The 20,227-nt window shown below is 39.7% G+C and overlaps 2 protein-coding genes across 2 annotated transcripts; one reads left to right on the forward strand and one right to left on the reverse strand.

Annotated features, from left to right (window-relative positions):
* Nucleotides 1–248: 248 nt before the first annotated feature.
* LOC122006467 (vacuolar protein sorting-associated protein 55 homolog) lies at nt 249–4,593 on the forward strand. Its single transcript, XM_042561985.1, has 5 exons — nt 249–454; nt 3,655–3,813; nt 3,903–3,942; nt 4,021–4,105; nt 4,187–4,593. The coding sequence occupies exons 2-5, from the start codon at nt 3,715–3,717 to the stop codon at nt 4,377–4,379; spliced, it is 417 nt and encodes a 138-aa protein (XP_042417919.1). The 5' UTR covers nt 249–454; nt 3,655–3,714; the 3' UTR covers nt 4,380–4,593.
* Nucleotides 4,594–4,887: 294 nt separating this feature from the next.
* LOC122006468 lies at nt 4,888–10,678 on the reverse strand. Its single transcript, XM_042561986.1, has 11 exons — nt 10,526–10,678; nt 10,338–10,421; nt 9,351–9,446; nt 9,107–9,182; nt 8,932–9,027; nt 8,756–8,844; nt 8,552–8,656; nt 6,982–7,119; nt 6,015–6,120; nt 5,305–5,507; nt 4,888–5,220 (listed from the first exon to the last, which is right to left on the reverse strand). The coding sequence occupies exons 1-11, from the start codon at nt 10,592–10,594 to the stop codon at nt 5,152–5,154; spliced, it is 1,131 nt and encodes a 376-aa protein (XP_042417920.1). The 5' UTR covers nt 10,595–10,678; the 3' UTR covers nt 4,888–5,151.
* Between the last annotated feature and the right edge of the window lie 9,549 nt (nt 10,679–20,227).

Below are 20,227 nucleotides of genomic sequence, written 5' to 3' on the forward strand. Positions count from 1 at the left end.
TTCAAACCCACCAACGCGATATAGGTAAATCACATGACCAGCTACGCGGTTTAGGAAATTACTGAAATAATGATATCAAAATTCATTTTTTAATTCTGTTTATCTTAAAAAATTATGATAAAAAGTCCTTGTACTTTTAACATATAGCTGACTTTGCTATTGTTTCGATGTTTTGGGTGCTAAATTGAAAAAAGTAGATTATGGAGGTTAAATGCGAAAAATCCAAAAGATAGTAATAGGGGTCAAAATACAATTGACGCTTTTGTCGCCCTAGTTCTGCTACGCAACCTCCGTTCTCCATCCTCCAAGGAGCAGGAATTCGTCATCTCTGCCCGTCAGAGCGGAGCTACTGGTCGGCGTCGTCTCTCCCCCTCTACGTCCTCATACCTCACCATCTCCAAACGAACGCCGACGTCCATCGCAAGCCCTGCAATCTTTCGTTTTTTTTTTTGAGGTACACTTCCTATCTGCTCGATCTCTCATCGTAAAGCCTGCATCTTTGTGGTCTCCTGTGAAATGATTCATTATTGGACCGCTATCACAGTCTCTAGTCTTCTTCAATTCTAGAGATTTGTTACTGATCTTTTTCATGTTCTGTCCTGCATTTGTTGTGCTACTATTTGGGTCTTTGGAATTGAGTTTGAGTCTGAAAATATGTCGGTTTAAAGATCCTTGAAGACTCACCAAAGTTCTTCGATTATTCTGGGTGTTGGAAAAACAAAGCCTAAGAAATCTGTACCTTGATCTGTTGCAATACGAATAAACCAATTGATGAGCTTGACCAAGCAATCCAAATAGGGCTTCATGCATCCACGAGTCTAATATGGTTTTTGATGATATAATAATAAATAACTTGTTGAATTAATTCATGAGATAGTTTGGATTTTTACAATCATGAGCGATGCTTCAATGGCCTGGGAAGAGATGATGCAGCAGAGAGACCTATTTTGAACCCTCTATCTGCTTCATTTTCTAACCTATCCACAAACAGCATTGGTTTAATATAACAGTCTACAATGTAAAGGTTCACAACTGGGACAACAATGCAATAACATGCAACGTTATTCTTCTGATATTTGAAGTTAAATCAAAGATCTTATATTGATACATGTCAGATAAACTTGCAGGATTACTCAATGTTATAGTGGGTAGGAATAGATCACATAAATAAACTATTTACTCCATGACCTATAAGATTAATCAAAATAATTCAGTGCTAGAGAATGGTTCTCCCTTTTATCCTTGTCCAGGTAAGGCCGTCCATGTACACAGGTGTAAACTCTCGTTATACACTAAGAGAAGAAAAAGAAGAGATTTGTTCCTGGAAGGCATTCGAAGGCAGATCATGTGGAGGAAGAGATGGTTGTGGGGGAATTGGTGCTGACTCATGGTAGTCTGGACAAAATTGGAGGGTGTTGCTTGAGGAGAAACTGCAGGTGCTGGAACAACTGAGCACAAATCAGGAGGAGAAGGAAGTCCTCCTGGAAGGCATAAGAGGCATTAGTTGAGGAGGAGGACATGGCTGAGGTGGAATTGATGCCAGCTTGTGCTGCTTCCAATGGAATAGGAGGGCACTGGTTGAGAAGAAACTGCAAGCTCCAGAAACACAAGTTGTGGATTATGCGCTGGTATCAACAGAAAACCATGCGCTAATCTCAATATAAGATATTGACATGGAGATTAGATGAGGTGAAATATCTGACATGGTACTAGGAGAAGACAATAAGAATTGGAGTCCTCATCTCGCTAGTCTTGAAGTATTCTGCCTGCTGGTTTAATGGCAAAATGATATGTTTTGTCATGCCTCAATCTCTAAATCTTGCTGTTAGGTCCCTCTCTTTGCCTTCTATTTTATGGTTGCTTTGTTGGATTAAAAACCAAAAAGATGCTAGCATACCACATAGTCAGGATCATGATTCAGACCATAAAGCAGCTCATGCATTTCTCAGGTTCTATAGGCTCAGTACCTGCAGATTGTAGTTTACTTGCTTAAATTTTGTTATTGACATAAAAATTGATTTTTGTGGCCAAGTAAAACCATGATACCTTTGATTGCGACATAGTAAGTTTCACATCCACTTCACTGGTTTTGGGACTTCAACTAAAGAAGTGAGGATTTGATGACTATGATAAACTCTAATAATTTTTTTCTCAACAATTTTTTTAACTTTGTTTTAGCACTGTATTATTTTGCTATTGGTAAGTGTTAGAGATTAGGTCTTTGTATTTTCTATTAATCATTTTTTGTAAGCGTGGAGAATTCTTTTATGGAGCAATTATTTAAGACATGTTTCAATTAACACAATTTATGTTAGTTTTATAATAAAACCAATATGATTGGAAAGAACATCAGTGATAAAATCATAAAATTGTCATATGCAAATTTTGTTATATGACGCCTCAATTTAATCCATATTGGAGACTATGGGCTAATTAATAGTGTTAATATGGCCTGAAGAAAGCTATACTATCAACTTGAGATAGTATTTTGGGCCTTTGGTTTAGGCATATCTAAGTTAATGAGTCATTTCTGTAATTACATCTGGTATTAGAATATGCCTACTTATCTAGTTCTAGTAATGGTTGGGTAATCGAAGGGATAAAGTTGCATGTGATGGTAGAGTTGCCATTGGACCTTGCCTCTTCCTGATCAGGAACTTCAAGCCTTAAGTTTGGGAAACTATGACACCCTCATTCTGGTCCCAATTTTAAGACTTTGAGCAATATTCACGAAGATGAGCTATTTCCTACTTTGGCTAATATCCCATATTATCGGCCTCACAGTTCTATCCCATGGTAGAATTTGACTTTAAGGTGAGACGCTTCTGAGAGGTCACCTAACCTAAATTACACCAAACTGAGCATGCTTAACTACAGAGTTCACATGCTAATTGTAATTGTTCTTGTTGCCAAGTAACTCTTGGACTTTCTTTCTTTTTCTCAGGGTAATTACATTAATTATTTTCTTCCAAACTCTGTTCTTTCTTCAAATCTTTTCAAAACAAGAACATCAACAGACTTGCAAACGTTTTATTCAGTGAATAATTTACCAAAAAGTTGATAGTGCTTCTTTGCTCATGTTCTCTAAATCTGGCTGACAGGTCAGTTACATTCTCTTTGTACTCAGGTAACTCACATCAGATCGCTCGAGTAATATATGCACTAAGTAGTGAAAGTCTTGTTTCATGATAACTTGGAGATTTTTCTGGTTTGTATTTTATCTGCTCTCCATCAACTTATATCATCTGTTTCACACTAACCAAATTATAGTAAGTAAATAGCTTTCCTTGTCATAGTACCATTATCATCCACATCACTGTTTCTTTCTGCTTTATGCACTAACTGGCATGGATCATGCCCAAGTTGTTTTTTTGGCTTGCTTTATTCTTCTGCCATTATACTTCTCTTACTAGCCAATAATTTGTTATTTCTGCTTTATGCACATCACTCTTTCTTTCTGCTTTATGCACTAACTGGCATGGATCATGCCCAAGTTGTTTTTTTGGCTTGCTTTATTCTTCTGCCATTATACTTCTCTTTCTAGCCAATAATTTGTTATTTGGACGAGTTACTGGATATATCAGAAGTTTGTTGGTGTAAATTACAGACTTGATGCCTCAAGCATGTGCTTCATGTAGTGATGCTTCCTTGCAGGCTTTTGTAGTCGATTTCTTTCTACTCAACTCACGATAGTTCGGCTTCAAAAAAGATACAATGGCAGGTTTTTCACGCAGATTGGCTGCTTGCTTGCACACAGGGCAGCTTGCTCTTTTGGCAATTCTGGTATCTGGTGGAATCGTGTTGCAAATTTTGGTTCGTATTTTTATTTTAATCTGGACAATTTTCTAGTCTTTTGGACAATTCCATCTCCATCTTTAGTTTTGTTCTACATGATGTTCCAGGCGTGTGCTTTGTACAACAACTGGTGGCCTATGCTGACAGGTAGCAAAGTGTATTAGAATGCAATTTATTCGGAGAATTAACTAACTATTGCAATAAGTATCTTAACCATCTCTGCAGCCTTGATGTATATAATGCTTCCAATGCCATTACTATTCTTCATGGGGTCCAACAGCAACTCGCTCATGTCCAGCGAGGGAGATGGGTTAGTACTTTGTATTTATTCAGTTCAACAACGTCTCAGTTCTCCATTAACAAGTTATCGAAATGCCATACTAACTAACAGCTGGGCAAACCTCACCAAGTTCTTGACGGGGTTTTCGGTGATCGGAAGCATCGCTATACCGGCAATACTGAAACATGCCAATCTCATCGGATGGGGAGCTCTAGTGATGGAGCTATCTTCATTTGCAATATTTGGCATCGCAATCGTGTGGTTATTGGCGATGAACAACCAAGATGAGTACAATTTTTTCTAACATTAGGTAAAAACAAAGACAAAGAGGCATAGATCCTGTGCAGATGTGTATAGTGTTAATCTGGCAACTCTGGTGTCATTCAGACGTGGATTTGTGTACTGTGATTTGTGCAGTTGCCGGAGTTTGATGGTGTAAATGGAGAACAAGTTGTGTTTCTGTGATTTTATTTTCTTTGTAATTTAACAATTTTAATTTCCACCTACATTATCAGTCCTGAGATGGTATTAATTGAAACTAAACAAGCAAATTCTCAACCGTTTTTCAGTTCATCAAGTTATAAACGAACATTAGCGAATAGAAAATCTGTGCTCACTTATGATTTTCGTTTGAGTCACGATGGAGTTCGAGGACTTTACGGCTACTTGTAAATCTTGGTTTCACAATCACGAGATGCTTCTATGAAAACACTTAACATTAATTTCACATCATTTGAAAAAAAATAATTTACTTGTCATAATCAGTTTCAAACAAGTAGAGCATTTACAACCAAGAAATCATGACTCACACGTAGAAGTAAAAATATGCATTATTGTTAAATTACTCCGCATTATTTTTCTCCATAAAACATACTCTGTATTAAGAGTAGACCCATCAAAGAGGGGGAAGAAAAAAGAACAAGTTCATAGTACATTCATCTGTGGCGCGTACACACTGGTGCATCCATTATGATGTTGCTATAGAGCAAGACAAGTGAAAACATACTGATAGTGTGCCAAAATCCTCGGCTGGATATATGTCAAACTATCGAGATATCCATCCATCAATTTCGAGATCAATCTATCTTGACGTTGGAGTAAAGAAGGGTGTCCCTCGTAAGTGGCATATTGAGCAAGTAGTAGATCTGAGAAGTCAAAAAAATGATGCATGAAAAATGTTTAGTAGTTTTACAGATAAAAAAGTAGGAACATGATTAGATTATCGTTACCCCAATGAACGTTGATATGAGAAGGATAACTCCAGTTATCCAAGCCAAAGTCCTCCTGACAAGTAGCACTTCTGAACCAGTCGTGTCAGATGAGCTTGCTTCTTCTAAGACTCTTGAAATTCGTGGAATAGATGCCACATCTAACAAGATTCCAGACTCTGATGAAAGCTCCTCGTTTAATATGATGACTTCAACGATCTTCCCTAGAAGTTTTAAGCACCACAGTAAAGAACTCAGATCATGAACTGACTGTGGCTTTAACATTATTAGAAGAGTGGCTTACAAAGCCTATGGGGAAGAGAACTAGGCTTAGAAGGCCAAAATAAGATAATGTCAAATAGTTGTATATGATTCAGAATACCCAAAGCTGATTGGTGATTCATAATAAGGGTATTCACAACTCAAACACCTAAGAAGTTTTTTAGTTTTGTGATATCACTCAAAGTGAGCATATACAATTTGGAAAATTATTTAACAGATAAGTGGATGATAAATGCTGCAAATAATACTTTTAGGGCCCTTTTCAAATTTTTTGCATTGGTTGTCTCAGTTGGATAACTAACGGATTGGCTATTCAAAGCACACAAAGAAAAGCTCCTTAGAGAAGCCTCCAGCTGGAGTAACTGAGTTTGATCATCCTAAATACATGATGCAGAAAAAAAATGGAAGCATTTATCAGATTAGGATAGTAAACTACTATCAACACAAACCTCCATAGGCCATTTGTAACATATTAGATATCTTTACGAGTACTGTCTGAAGCAGCTCCACACCCTGATGAGCAATGGTTCCCCAACCATATTCATCCGTGAGTGCCTATATTACATTCACCAAATTACAAAATAACACTGTCAGGAATCATGAGATCTGAGAAAACAATCCAACAAATTTGAAGCAGATACCAGTAGCCTCTGGACAATACAATAATAAAACAACTTTTTTTACCATGTAGAATATTAAGATCATTAGGTTTATAACTGATTGAACAACTTTTGCCAATGAAAACCCAACAGGTCCCTCATAATCTACAGTATGATTGATCAGAATATTATTTATGTCCATATTGTGTGTGTGCGCGCGCGCGTGCCTACAGGATGATATTTAATCAGAACCAATTTTTTTCCAGTGCATTCATTTTTCCACTAACCAAAATCTTATTGAAATAACGATGCTTGGAGGACTACATAGCTCAGAAAAAATAAGGTCACAGAATTTGGAGCTATTGAGGTAGAACATATGTCCATCCCTAAAAAATTATTTTTCCCATGCAATCACCAATCAGTCTGAGGTTGAGCCTCAGCACAATGTTAAGGTTATGTCATGGAAACTCAGAAACTAGGACGTAGGTCACTCGGGTCACCACAACAGCCTGTTATATTAATCACCTTCAGACCCCACATTGGAGGGCACTGTGCTTAGTTAACTATTTGGCTTACACAAATGATCTTGAAATTGATGACACATTATATGAGCAATTACTCAGAAGAGAAGAATGGTTTTCCTGCTTTTTTATATCTAACAGAGTTGAACAACAAGAACATTAGTGAGTATACTGGGAAGTAAGTAACTTCATTGCGAAGCTTCAGAATATTAGTGACAGTTAAAATCAAACATTGACAAGGGTTGTTAAGGGTTAAACAAGCACTGGTCATATATTATCAGTTAAAAACAGATCACCTCGATGCCTGAAAAATGGCCTTTCATAATTTCAGAAGATATGATTCTTCTACCCGATAAAACTTCATGTTTGGCCATGGTCTTCTTGACATTCGTAACCAAAGAAATAAGACTAGATGCAAATTGAAGGTCTGATTTCTGCAAAGAAAGTGCACCCTATTGTCAGCTTCTTAAATGGAAATTTCTCCAACTTTAGGAAAATTATGTAACGGCAAGTACAGATCCATGGATATACAGATTACTGCTTGAAATTTCTTGTCATATGTATCATGGCATGGTTTATAGAAAGTTGACAGTAGTGATTACTTAACATCACACCAAGTCATTTATTAGGATACACAGAATAAGAGGGTATGTAAATGCCAACTTAAAATAAATTCCACTTCGTCTAGCCTGCAAAAAGTCAGGTTTATTAGCCCTTCCGAACTGGTGATTGGAGGACCCTTCCAAACCCATATATTGCCTGTAATCACAAATTTGTGAAAAAAAAAAAAGAAATACTATATCTCAAGCGTGATGTTGATCATCAGTGCCAAAAAAAGATATGACGCTCGTTAACTAAAAATGAACTACGTATTCACTACATTCTCCATTATCTATGATTTCATTAAGCCAATTAAGTATAAACTATAAAGTATGCAATCTTTTAAATTCTATTGAACTACTATATCCTAAGCATGATGTTGATCATCAGGGAAAAAAGATAAGTGAAAATCATTTAAGTATTTTCTACATCTTCCTGTCTATTTTAGTTATGATTTAATTAAGTCAATTAACTAGAAAGTATCAGTTCTGCTCAAATCTATTTCACATTCGTTTGAAAGCTGCCTGCATTGAATGGATGTTGGCTTTGCAGCCATCCGGGTACCATAAAATCAGGCCAATAACCACTATCCAAAAAACAGATCTTTTTAGAAAATAATCTATTTTAATTAAGCTACCACACATGTTAGAATGTTTGCATTAGATTCAAAAGAGACGCATAAGGTTCCAAATTACACCATCCGCAAATCATCTCAATGTTGTTCATGTTAAATTGGCAGTTAGATTTTCTTTATTTTAATAGCAACGAGACATTTCATTGAATGGATGAAATTGGAATAACGTGTAAAATATAGATAGAATAACATTTTAAGAATTATCAATACATCTGAAACTAAAAGGTATTGGTGAGGACTTTTTTTTAGCTTAAGCAAATTTTTCTCTTAATTTCATCAAGCATGTTGAATGCACATGCAAATAAGCATACCATTACTACAAATGTATACAATCAATGATATACATAATCCTATAGATATATGGAGCATTGTGGCTGAACACTACTGTGCTGGTACATTATACGTGTAAGAAAAAAAATTACAGTGGATCTCACAATCTGCTGCCCTCTAGAGAGAATATGATAAATGAATACATGATCAACAAGGATAGTAAGCCTTTGCTATAAAAAAACAAGTATATTCAGGCTATAAATGTAAATAAATACTAACTAAAACTTCAAGGATAACAAATATATCATACACCCCAAAAAAAAAACATAGAAAGAAAGAAGTAACTGTGGAGATAGTTGAACCTTTGTTAGATGCAGATCCAGAGTGCTTCCGCTGGATAAAGAAATAGTAAGCTTCCAGTCTGATGAATCTATGCTGCCAACATAAGAACCACCAATCCAACTTGCCTATGCAAAGAATCAACATCAAATTACACTCACCAATGATACTTTACATTTTTGCAAGAGCTTGTTGCAACAATTAATTCACTAGCAAGAAAAACCTACAAATTCTCGGAGTTCCTCATCAAGACAAGCATCATTGCATTCAAAATCCAAGGTTCTGTCCAGATGAACAACAGAAACTTCATCCTCACCTGGGAAAAATGCAATGCTTCACATACTCAAAGTAAAAAAAAATTAAGAAGTGAACCGGCAATTTATTCAAGAAGAATGTTAGTCACCTGGAAGTTCGATTTTTGCATTGCTTGAACCAGAGATTGAGCTTTTGAAAACCTCACCAGCTTGGGTATTCAAATACTCTGTGTAGTCTGATGGTTCTGCAAGTACGTAACCTGTATCAGCCTCTTCGCTAAAAATATGTGGTTCAATACTCTATAAAAACAAATGAACACTGACCAACCACTCCACCAACTTCCAGCAAGAAAATGGCATGGGGTTTATCAAAGGGATTGGGATATAGAACCTGGCTTAGCTGCAGTCAGGAGAGCAACACAAGTTATCTTGCGGTAACAATCAATATTTGGACAAACACACAGAGTTCATGGTTAAGTATGATGTCAAACAGATCAGTTAGATCCTAACACTAGAATGTAAAGATAAAACAAGAAACAAGATCAAAGAAGCTGGCTAGTAAAAGTACCTTAGATGAAGAAGCAGCAGGAAGCGAGGGTGGCGGTGCAAATCCAAGTAAAACTGATATAGTGGCGGCAACTTCTGTCAAAGACATTGAAATCGCCTGTAGAAATATAAAACCCTCCAACATCATCCAATGTACAATATTGGGGAAAACTTGAATAAAAATATTCCTTGGTTAAAAATGAAATGAGATGGCAAATACTAAAAACATGAAGTTCTTGAGTTAAAGTAACTAGAGACGATTGCATATTTTTTGGTGATAAAAAGGAGACTCATTTATATGTTTAACAAAATAGAAGAAAACTAAAAATGAGCAATGGGAGAGAGAATGAAAGACAAGGTGGAAGAGGGAGGCACCCTTTGGATCTTAGAGGATATTTTCATGGTAGAAACCAGCAAATATTACATTTTTCAAATAAGTTTGTGGAAAAAGTCATAAGAACTTCCATCTTACAACCTAGAAAAGTGGTGATGTGTGCAATGAGACTCTTACGTTATAAAGCAAATATAGGAGGTAAGCCAATTGGAAACCTGGACTCCTTACTTTGGCTCATCAGCATAAAGCAGAAAAATAATGATATACAGTATGATGATTGACGATCCCTTGTAAAGGCTTATTTCTAGAATCTATCCATTTAGTAATTAGACATTTTAACAAAGTCAAATAGTCTCCGCTTACAAGGGCGGTGATTATTAATTCTACCTAGATCGTCACAATCTGAAGCAACTGAGATCAACAAAGATTTGAAAACACATACATATAAACACCATGGCTCGGTGCTCTTTCCAAAGACTGAGCTTCTCAAATCTAACCAATTGAGTATTGGCTCATCATAAAATCAAACTTCCTAGAACCAGAAGGCTATGGATAGTTATCATGAAATAGGTTGGTATTCCGAACAATAAGATAAAAAAATCATAAAACGCCGGCTCAAAGTTACAAACTTTACACCTACACAAAAGGGCAAAAAGAGAACCGGCTCGAGATTACCTTCCCCGAGGAGTCCTGCGCATTGTTCCTGATATATCTCTGCAAATAACCATCTATAAAGGCGACCGATCCTTTGCTCTCGCCCTGCGCCAGTCAAATCCAAAGTAGTTTTGAGATACAACAGCGAGATCAAACAATCGATGCATCAGATACAAGTGCAAATTAAAGATGAGGGCAGGGACGGGCACCCTAGCTTGCAGCTGCTGGGTCGACAACAAGATCAGTAGGCTCAGATGCAAAACCAGGCGAAATTCCATGGCCGAGGCAAAGAGGGAAGCGGATTCGTTTGGCAGATGAGATTACAATCACAGATCAATTTGCATAAAGTCGCGACTTAATTGACGACCAAGAGAGAGTGGTTGCTTCGACGATCAGATTCGAGCCACGTATCGTTTGAAAGAAGTTTATTCTTATAAAAAATTCTCTATAACTATAACATGGGATCGATGAACAAGAGAGTAATCAATTACGATAATTTATCTAAACGTGTACTTAAATTTTTTTAAATTTATCAAAAATGTATATTACTTTAATATTTATAAAAAAATGTATTTTTTTATAATGATCTTTTTTATAATGATCTTTCTATTTTACTATAAATTTAATTGATTTTTTTTTTTATTTATCATTTCTCTCTCTTCTCTTTTTTATTATATATGTAACGTATCTTCTTTTTCCTATCCTCTTTTTTATTTCTTTTTTTTTCAATTTTTTTCTCAAACATATTGTAAAAGATCATACCCACATTGGGTCTAATATCTCTCCATATCAGGCCCAATGTGAGCCTGATATGAGGAGATATCAGACCTAACAACAGGAAAAAAAAAAAGAGAGATTTAGATTTTTTCAAAATCTCTGGTCCACCATTAGAAATGCTGAAAATAACAATGGAGAGCATATTTAGACTCCTTGTAATTTTAGAAATCCACAAGAACTGAAATGAGTTCAATCGGAGCTCTCTAAGTCTATCAGTGGGTTTTGACCAAAATCCATTAATCGACCTAGAGACCTTATATTACAGTCATTTCAGGTCCTGTAGATTTCTAAAATTACAAGCAGTCCAAATATGCTATTCATTGTTATTTTCGACGTTGCTAGTGGTGGACTAGAGGTTTTGAAAACCCTAAATATCTTTTTTTATTATTATTATTATTGGGTCTGATATGAAGAGATATCAGGCCCAATATGGGCCTGATATCTCCCCATATCAAGCCCAATGCGGGCCTGATATGGGGAGATATCAGGCCTAACAACAGAAAAAAAAGAAATAGAGATTTAGATTTTTCAAAACCTCTGATCCACCACTAGGAATGCTAAAAATAACAATGGAGAACATATTTGAACTCCTTGTAATTTTAGAAATCCACAGGACCTAAAATGGCTGTAATCTAAGGTCTCTAGGTTCCTGAGTGAAATTAGTAAAATGCCGATCCCGCTGCCTTGCTGAGTGGAGGAACTGTTGGCATATATTCTCCAAGTGGCTTCCGGCTCAGTGCTCTGGACCTCTGTGACGAAATCAGCCAAGGTCTGAGCTTTGATCGTCGTTCGGGGCTGATATTGTATGTCAAACTCACTTAGCTCGGTTGTCCACTTGATCAGCTGTCCGGACACCTCTAGGTTGAGAAGGACTCTTCCTAGGGCGTTGTTGGTCATCGCGATGATCGGATGTGCCAGGAAGTACTGACGGAGTCTTCGAGCGGCTAGCACCAACGCATAAGATAACTTTTCAAGACAGGTGTAGTGAGATTCTGCATCTTTTCATAATGGCTTAAAAAGTACACGGGTTGTTGTTCGTGGTCATTCTACCTAACTAATGCCGAGCCAACCGCATACTCGGTGGACAACAAGTAGATCCAGAGCGGCTCAAGCATTCGGCTTAACTAACACAAGCAAGGAGTTAACGTACTCCTTGAGATCTTCCAACGTCCGGTCGCACTCCACATCCCATTGAAATTTTGTAGCTCAACATAGCACCTTGAAGAATGAATGATTTCAGTCGGATGACTTAGAGATGAACCTTGCCAGCACGGTGATCCGTCCGGTCAGTCGTTGGGTTTCCTTCAAGTTGTGCTGCGGTGGCATGTCTTGCAGGGCCTTTACCTTGGTTAGATTGGCCTCGATCCCCCTCTCGGTGACGATATATCCAAGGAAGCGATCACTCTTTGCGCCGACCAGGTACTTGTTCGGATTCAGCTTTATTCCATAGACCCTCAAAGTTTGGCAAGTCTCCTAGACATCTGTACAAAAGTCAACAGGTTAGAGGGATTTTATTAATAAGTCGTCGACATATACCTCCATGTTACGACCGATCTACCGTCGAAACACCTTGTTCATGAGTCTTTGGTAGGTGGTGTCGGCGTTCTTTAGTCCAAACAGTATGAAGTTGTAGCAGTACGTTCCATCGGACGTGATGAAGCTGACCTTTTCTTGATCCTCTCGGGTGGACGACACTTAGTAGTAGCTCTGGTACGCGTCGAGCATGCAGATCAGCTCGCAATCTGTCGTAGAGTCTGCCATCTAATTTATCCTACGCAGCGGATAAAAACCCTTTGGACACGCCTTATTTAAGTCGTGAAAGTCGATGCAGACCTGTCATTTGTTACTCGGCTTAGAGACCAACACAACATTAGTGAGCCAGCTCGGGAATTGGACTTCTCTTATATGGCAGACCTCCAGTAGTTTCTCTATCTCTGCCCAGATGATCAGGTTTTACTCTGCGCTGAAGTCCCTTTTCTTTTGTTTCACCGGTCAAACATCTGATCGGACATGAAGCTCTTGTTGAGCCACGCTAGGTGAGATATCGGGAAGCTCGTGTGTCGACCAGGCGAACACATCGTAATTTTGTCTGAGGCAATCGACCAACTCTGCCTTCTTCTCACTGTCCAGATCGACGGGGATGAAGGTGGTTGCCTCCGACCGGTTGGGGGTGGATATGAACCTCCTCCTTTTCTTCGTAAACCAACGTAGGAGGTTTCTCCATGATAACGTTCACCTCCAAGCATGGATTCGTCCGAGCGACTCTTGCTTCGGATTTGACAGTCTCGATATAACATCGCTGAGTGGCCAGCTGGTCGCCTCTGACTTCACCCACTTTGTCTTCAACTGGGAACTTTATTTTCTGACAGTAGGTGGATACCACCGCTCGAAACTCGTTGAAAGCCGGTCAACCCAATATAACGTTATAGGCTGACGGTGCGTCAACCACAATGAAGTTTGTGGTCCTTGTTCTCTTTAATACCTCCTCCCTAAGCGAAATGGCCAATTTAGCTTAGACGAGCTGTAACACTTTGTTGTCCGTGAAACCGTAGAGTGAGGTCGTCATGGGCAGCAACTCACTCCGGTTGATTTGTAGCTGATCGAATGCCTTTTTGAATATGATATTCACCGAGCTCCCTGTATCAACAAAGGTTCGATGAATAGTATAATTGGCGATTACCGCTCGGATGATCAGCGCATTGTTGTGAGGGATCTCCACTCTCTCTAAGTATCTCAGGCCGAAGATGATCACGGGTCTCTCGACCCTCTCTTTGCTGCAGCCCACGGCGTGAATCTCGAGTCATCGAGTGTGCGACTTCCTCGCCTAGTTAGAATCACTGACAATTGGCCCACTGGCGATCATTCTTATTTTCCCCCAAGCGGAGTTGTTCCTGTTCTCCTCCTCACGAGCCGAAGTCCTACTCCACTCGGTAGAGGCTCGGGTGGGACTTGGATTGTTCCTTCGCTTGGGCTGAAGGTGGTGTGTCTCGGTCGTCGCCCTTTCTTCTTCCCTTCGACTGATTGATTGACGCCTGTATCGCTGATCAGGAGATGGGGATCGACGGTGATATCCCCATGGGATCGACCTGCTAGCTATCAGTGTCAAGGCATAGTCGTCTCGGGTGTTGTGTGTCACCGACTGGTGGAAAGAGCAGAACATCGATGTCCATACCTTGCCTTTTTGCATCTTTTAGGCGAGCGGATGCCACATGTTGCACGACCTGTGTCATAGGCTCGTGGTGTGGCTGGGCTCCTCACGACCGAGGCCCCTTGGGGGGTTGATGGCTGCTCGTTTGCCGCCGTTCAGGTGCCACTATGGGCTCAGCGGGCACCTCCCTCCTCCTTGCCGCTTGGGCTTCTTCCACGTTGATGTATTATGTGGCCTTCCTTTGCAGGTGGCCGAAGTCCCTTAGCGGCTTTCGAATGAACGATCAGAAGAACTCACCTTCGGTGAGACCCTGGGTGAAGGCGTTCACCAACACGTCTGAGGAGACCGCTGGGATGTTCATGGCCACCTAATTGAAGTACTGGAGGTAGGCCCTCAATGCTTCCCTGGGCCCTTGCTTCAGCGAGAACAAATTCACGCTTGTCTTTTGGTGGCGGTGGCGGTGGCGGCGGCTGCTGGCAAAGTGGTGTAGGAACATCGCCCGGAAGTCCTTGAAGTTATGGATTGATCCCTCTGATAGTCTCTTGAACCAGTGTTGTGTTGACCTAGAGAGAGTGGTGAGAAAGACCCGACACTTCACTCCATCTGTGTACTGATGAAATGTGGCCACGTTGTCAAACTTGACCAAGTGATCATCCAGGTTGGTAGCTCCGTTATATTCTCTGATCGCCAGTGGAGTATAATGTCTAGGCAGAGGGTCGCTCAGGATCCCTTGCAAAAATTGTAAATTGATCCGCTCGGGCGGATCATCCTACCTAGGTGCCTTCCCCCTTCCGCATGTCTCGAACGGGCATGTCATCGGAGGAGGATCCCCGTTCCTCCGATAAAATCCTGAATAGTGCCTAATAGAAGGGGATCAGCGCATTGGGCACCTTCCCATAGGTACCGGTTGGCTTCTTGTTCTATCCCCGAGTGGAGACTTGTTATGCTTTGTCTGCTCGTTCAGTTTGGCGACTCGTAGTTGAGGCTATAGGCTCTTGCGCTTGGCACTCGGATAGCACTTGTTGTTGTTGTTGCTCCACTATCTTCGCCGCTTGGGCTTGTATCAGCATATCGAGCTCCTCTTACATCAGCATCACTGTTGTGAATTGTCCAACGTCTTCCATCTTCTTGTTTGGATGCAGGCCACGTTCCCACAGACGGCGCCAAAATGATCATGTCCGAAAGCGGGGAAGTGGAAAGCTGGAATGTGGCGGCTTCACTGACCAGACGTAAACCTCCCTTCGCTCTGCAAAAAAAGTAACATCAGTGCCGAGCCAGGGAAGGGATCCCCAGCGTTGGGTCTTCGACGCTCAAGTCAGTCACCGGAATGTGGAGAAAAGTGGAGCAATTGTAGAACTATGTGGAAATAGTAGATAATGCGTACCTCCGTCGGTGATGGGCCCCCTTTATATAGAGCCCTGGTGGGTGATGTGGACGCTCCTCGAGGTATGAGCACATTCTCCAGTATGTCCTATGAAAGGACTTGTCAATAAAGTACGTCTTACACCATATCTTAACAAGGCATGCATATTCCTGACAAGACAGTAGAAGCTTCCATTGTACGATTTGCTTGTAGACCATGCTTGGTGACAACGGCACCGTCTCCTAAAAGGATGTCAAGAGATACGACCATGGTCCCGCTGCTAGGCCGAGCGGGGTAGCCGCTCGGTCGAGACTCCTCCGATCGATCGACTTCGGTTGTTCATCTGCGATGACTAGAGTGGTAGCTCGTCCCTCCCAATCTGACAAGCTCCTCAATCCCCCTGGTGTTTTGTTGCTTCGTGGAACATCTAGTGATCTCGCTGCAGTGCCCCGAGCTGGACAAGTGGTCCACTCGGACCAGTATCTCGCTAACCGGACATTGGTTCATCCAATCAGCCGTTGCAGTCACCTTCTGCTCAGGTACAGAGGGTGAACCTCTTGATGCACTGTGTTGACCTCCTTAACTTTGACCTCCACCATGACAGTTGACTCGTGTCAGGTGGTCTCCTCTCTATTAGATCCGACCCCGGGACGGGTATGGCTCGGACCCGACCCCGGGTCGGGTTTGGCCCGGACCCGGCCCGTAATCTGGTCAACGGGTCGGTTGCCCGTTGACCCGATTTGCTGGGCCGGTTCTGGTTCTTTTGGTGCAAAATCAGCAGACCGCCGGTTAACTGGCGATTCGGCCCACCGGTTCAACCCTTTTGTTTTTTTCAAACGGCTTGAACCGCTGGTTAACCGGAGGTTCCTAGCCGTTGGAACCGCCGGTTAACCAGAGGTTCCTAGCCATTGGGGGAGGGTGGGAGATTTTTTTGGGTATTTTTCAATGGTTATGATCATTTGATCATTTTTTGATCAATGACTATGATTTAGTATCCGTTACTATCAAAATTCTATAAATAGAGAGCTCATTTCATCATTTCCACACACATCTTCTCTACTCTTAATCTCAATTTCATATTCTCTATACGTTTTCATTTCCAATTTTCAATTACAATGGAAGGAGGTCATGGAGATCATCTCGAGCTCGGAAGGGAAAAGAAATAATGAATCAGCGGGAGGAGGACCCTAACATTCAATACACCGATGATGAGATCGAGCATCTTCTGAATCTAACACCCGAAACACAAGGAAGTACTGATGCAATTACTTCAAAGATTCAGGAACCTTCTCCTCTAAATTCTTCTATTTTCACTAAACATTTTGAGAAGGTCACTCTTCCGTCTGGAGAAATGCGTGCAAAATGTAAGCACTGCAGTGCTTCCTATAAATTTCAAGCCGACGGTGACTGAGGGTCATTGAAATGACTGTTGGTTAATCCTAGGAAAACGTACTGGTTCCACTGTACAAAAAAATTTTGTACAAGTGTCGAACCTTTCCTTAAATAGCCTATTGTGTTCTTTAGAAATTAAATTAGAAATCGCAGACGGAACTTAACATCATTGATTCCAAATTTAACTTATCTGTTCTTAATGGTTTAGATTTGAATCGCAAGCGAAACTTAACACTATTGATTCAAATCCACCTATGTTATTAATTTCATTAAATATTAATTTCCAAAATTGGCTTCCAGGACTGCATGGCGAGGCACATGGCCCTCTTGGATATGGGAGCAACCACCACCGCCTAGACAAAGTATTTTAAGGAAAGCTAATATTTAATTTCCTTAAATAACTCTAGGTTAACCAAAAAGAACAATCGAATCACAAATTCGAAAAACAAAACAAAAGAAACACATCTTCGAAACAAATCCGAAAATCTAGAATCTAATGCCTCTTGTGTTTGGAATTCATATAAAAGAAATACAACTAGTATGATGCGGAAATTAATTACTAATTATACCTTCTTTTGTATGCAACGACCTCTTGATCTTCTACCATATTCCTCTTCTTATCTCAGACATTGTGTGGGCAACAATCTACCGAGATGAGAATCCACCTAAGCCACCTTCTTCTCCAAGCATGATTCGGCCACCACCACCAAGCTCCAAGGGATGCTTCCTTTCTCTCCTTCTTTTCCATGCTAAAATCCGGCCACCTTCAAGCTCCATGAGATTACAAGGTCCGACCAATGAAGAAGAAAGAAAAGGAAGAGGGAAAAATAATAGGGCCGACCACCACCAAGGAAGAAAAGAGAGGAAGAAAAATAATAGAGTTGTTCACCATGAAGGCACCTCTACCCCTTCTTTTATAATCCTTGGTCTTGGCAAATAAGGAAATTTAAATAAAAAAAACTTCCTTAATTCTTTTGCCATGAAAAGGAAAATTTATTTAATTAATAATTTTCTCTTCTCAATATACATGGTCGGCCACTTATTTCCCCAAAACAAGGAGAGTTTTAATTAAAACAAAAATTAAAACTTCCTAATTTGTTTCTGGAAATTTATAAAAAATTTCTCCAATAATTTTTCCCTTCATGGTGGGTTATAAAAAGGAAATTTTATAAATTAAAAACTTTCTTTTAAACATGTGGATAATTTCCAAAAAGGAAAGTTATCTCTAAAAATTAAAATCTCTTTTCAATCTACAAATAAGGAAAGATATCAAATCTTTTCTTAATCTTTTGTAGAAACTAATAAAAGAGAATATTTAATTTTCAAAACTCTCTTTTAAATTATGATCATGGTTAAAAAGGAAAGTTTCTTCAAAATTAAAATCTCCTTTCAATCTACAAATAAGGAAAGATTTCAAATCTTTTCTTAATCTTTTGTAGAAAGCTATAAAAGGAAAGATTTAAATTTTAAACTCTCTTTTAGAACCATGATATCCACATAAGAAATAATTTTAATAAAAACCCTTTTTAATATTCTAGTGGTCGGCCACCTAAGCTTGGGACCCAAGCTTTGGTCGGCCACCAACTTGGCTCATCCACTTGGTCTTGGCCGGCCCTAGCTTGGGTTCCAAGCTAGCTTGGCCGGCCCCATTAGGATGGGTAAGAAGATGGGTATGTGGTGGATATAAATCTCTATATACAAGAGGCTACGATAGGGACCGAGAGGAGGAATTGGTTTCGGTCTCCCGATGAAATTAAGCATTCTGTGTTCGCCCCGAATACATAACTTAATTTCATCAATAATAATTCATTCTACTAAAGAACTATTAATAAACTACCGCACCAATCCCAAATTACATTTTGGGCTCCTTCTTATTATGAGTGTGTTAGTCTCCTTGTGTTTAAGATGTCGAATGCCCACTAATTAAGTGAGTTACTGACAACTCATTTAATTAATATCTTAGTCCAAGAGTAGTACCACTCAACCTTATCGTCATGTCGGACTAAGTCCACCTGCAGGGTTTAACATGACAATCCTTATGAGCTCCTCTTGGAGACATTATCAACCTAGATCACTAGGACACAGTTTCCTTCTATAATCAACAACACACACTATAAGTGATATCATTTCTCAACTTATCGGGCTTATTGATTTATCGAATTAAATCTCACCCATTAATAAATTGAAGAAATAAATATCAAATATATATGCTTGTTATTATATTAGGATTAAGAGCACACACTTCCATAATAACTAAGGTCTAGTTCTTTTATCAAGTCAGTATAAAATGAACTTACCTAAAATGGTCCTACTCAATACACTTAGAGTGTACTAGTGTAATTTATTAGTCAAGATAAACTAATACCTAATTACACTACGACTATTCCAATGGTTTGTTCCTTTCCATCTTAGTCGTGAGCAACTGTTTATAATTTATAAAGAACCGATAACATGATCTTCTGTGTGTGACACCACACACCATGTTATCTACAATATAAATTAATTGAACAACTACATTTATCATAAATGTAGACATTTGACCAATGTGATTCTTATTTCTAGATAAATGTTTATACCAAAAGCTAGGCTTTTAGTATACATCCTAACAACAACATGTAGAAACAAAGCACCAGACGGAATATGGACTCGACAGTTCTCAAACACAATTATCAAGATTTTCTTCAACTAGCGGTAGTACCGATTCCGGTTTATTTTTATATTCAGATAATAAATTAAGAGAATCATTAGCTAAATTTGTTTCCATAGAACATATTTCTTTTAGTTTTGGATCTAAATGCACATTTGAAGATTTTGTTGGTGCGGGAAGCATCCGACGATCGAACCTTAGTTTTGATAATGGAAAAGGATTCAAAGTTAAGTTAGTGTGTGATCTAACATGTTTGAATAAGTGTTTCAGGAAAGTCCTAGCTGCGGTTAGGCAAAGGGAAAATCCTAAGGGGTGGTAACCTTAGGTCCTAGGGGGCGGTAACCCTAGGTGAGGGAAAACCCTAAGGGGCGGCAACCTTAGGTCCTAGGGGGCGGTAACCTTAGGTCCTAGGGGGCGGTAACCCTAGGTGGAGGAAAACCCTAAGGGGCGGTAACCTTAAGTCCTAGGGGGCGGTAACCTTAGGTCCTAGGGGGCGGTAACCCTAGGTCCTAGGGGGTGGTAACCCTAGGCGGAAAAGTCCAGTCGGTCTGGAGGACCGGACTGGCATCAGGTAATCTCTCCTG

Source organism: Zingiber officinale, chromosome 7B (genome assembly GCF_018446385.1).
Source record: "Zingiber officinale cultivar Zhangliang chromosome 7B, Zo_v1.1, whole genome shotgun sequence".
In the NCBI taxonomy this organism is placed as follows: domain Eukaryota; kingdom Viridiplantae; phylum Streptophyta; class Magnoliopsida; order Zingiberales; family Zingiberaceae; genus Zingiber; species Zingiber officinale.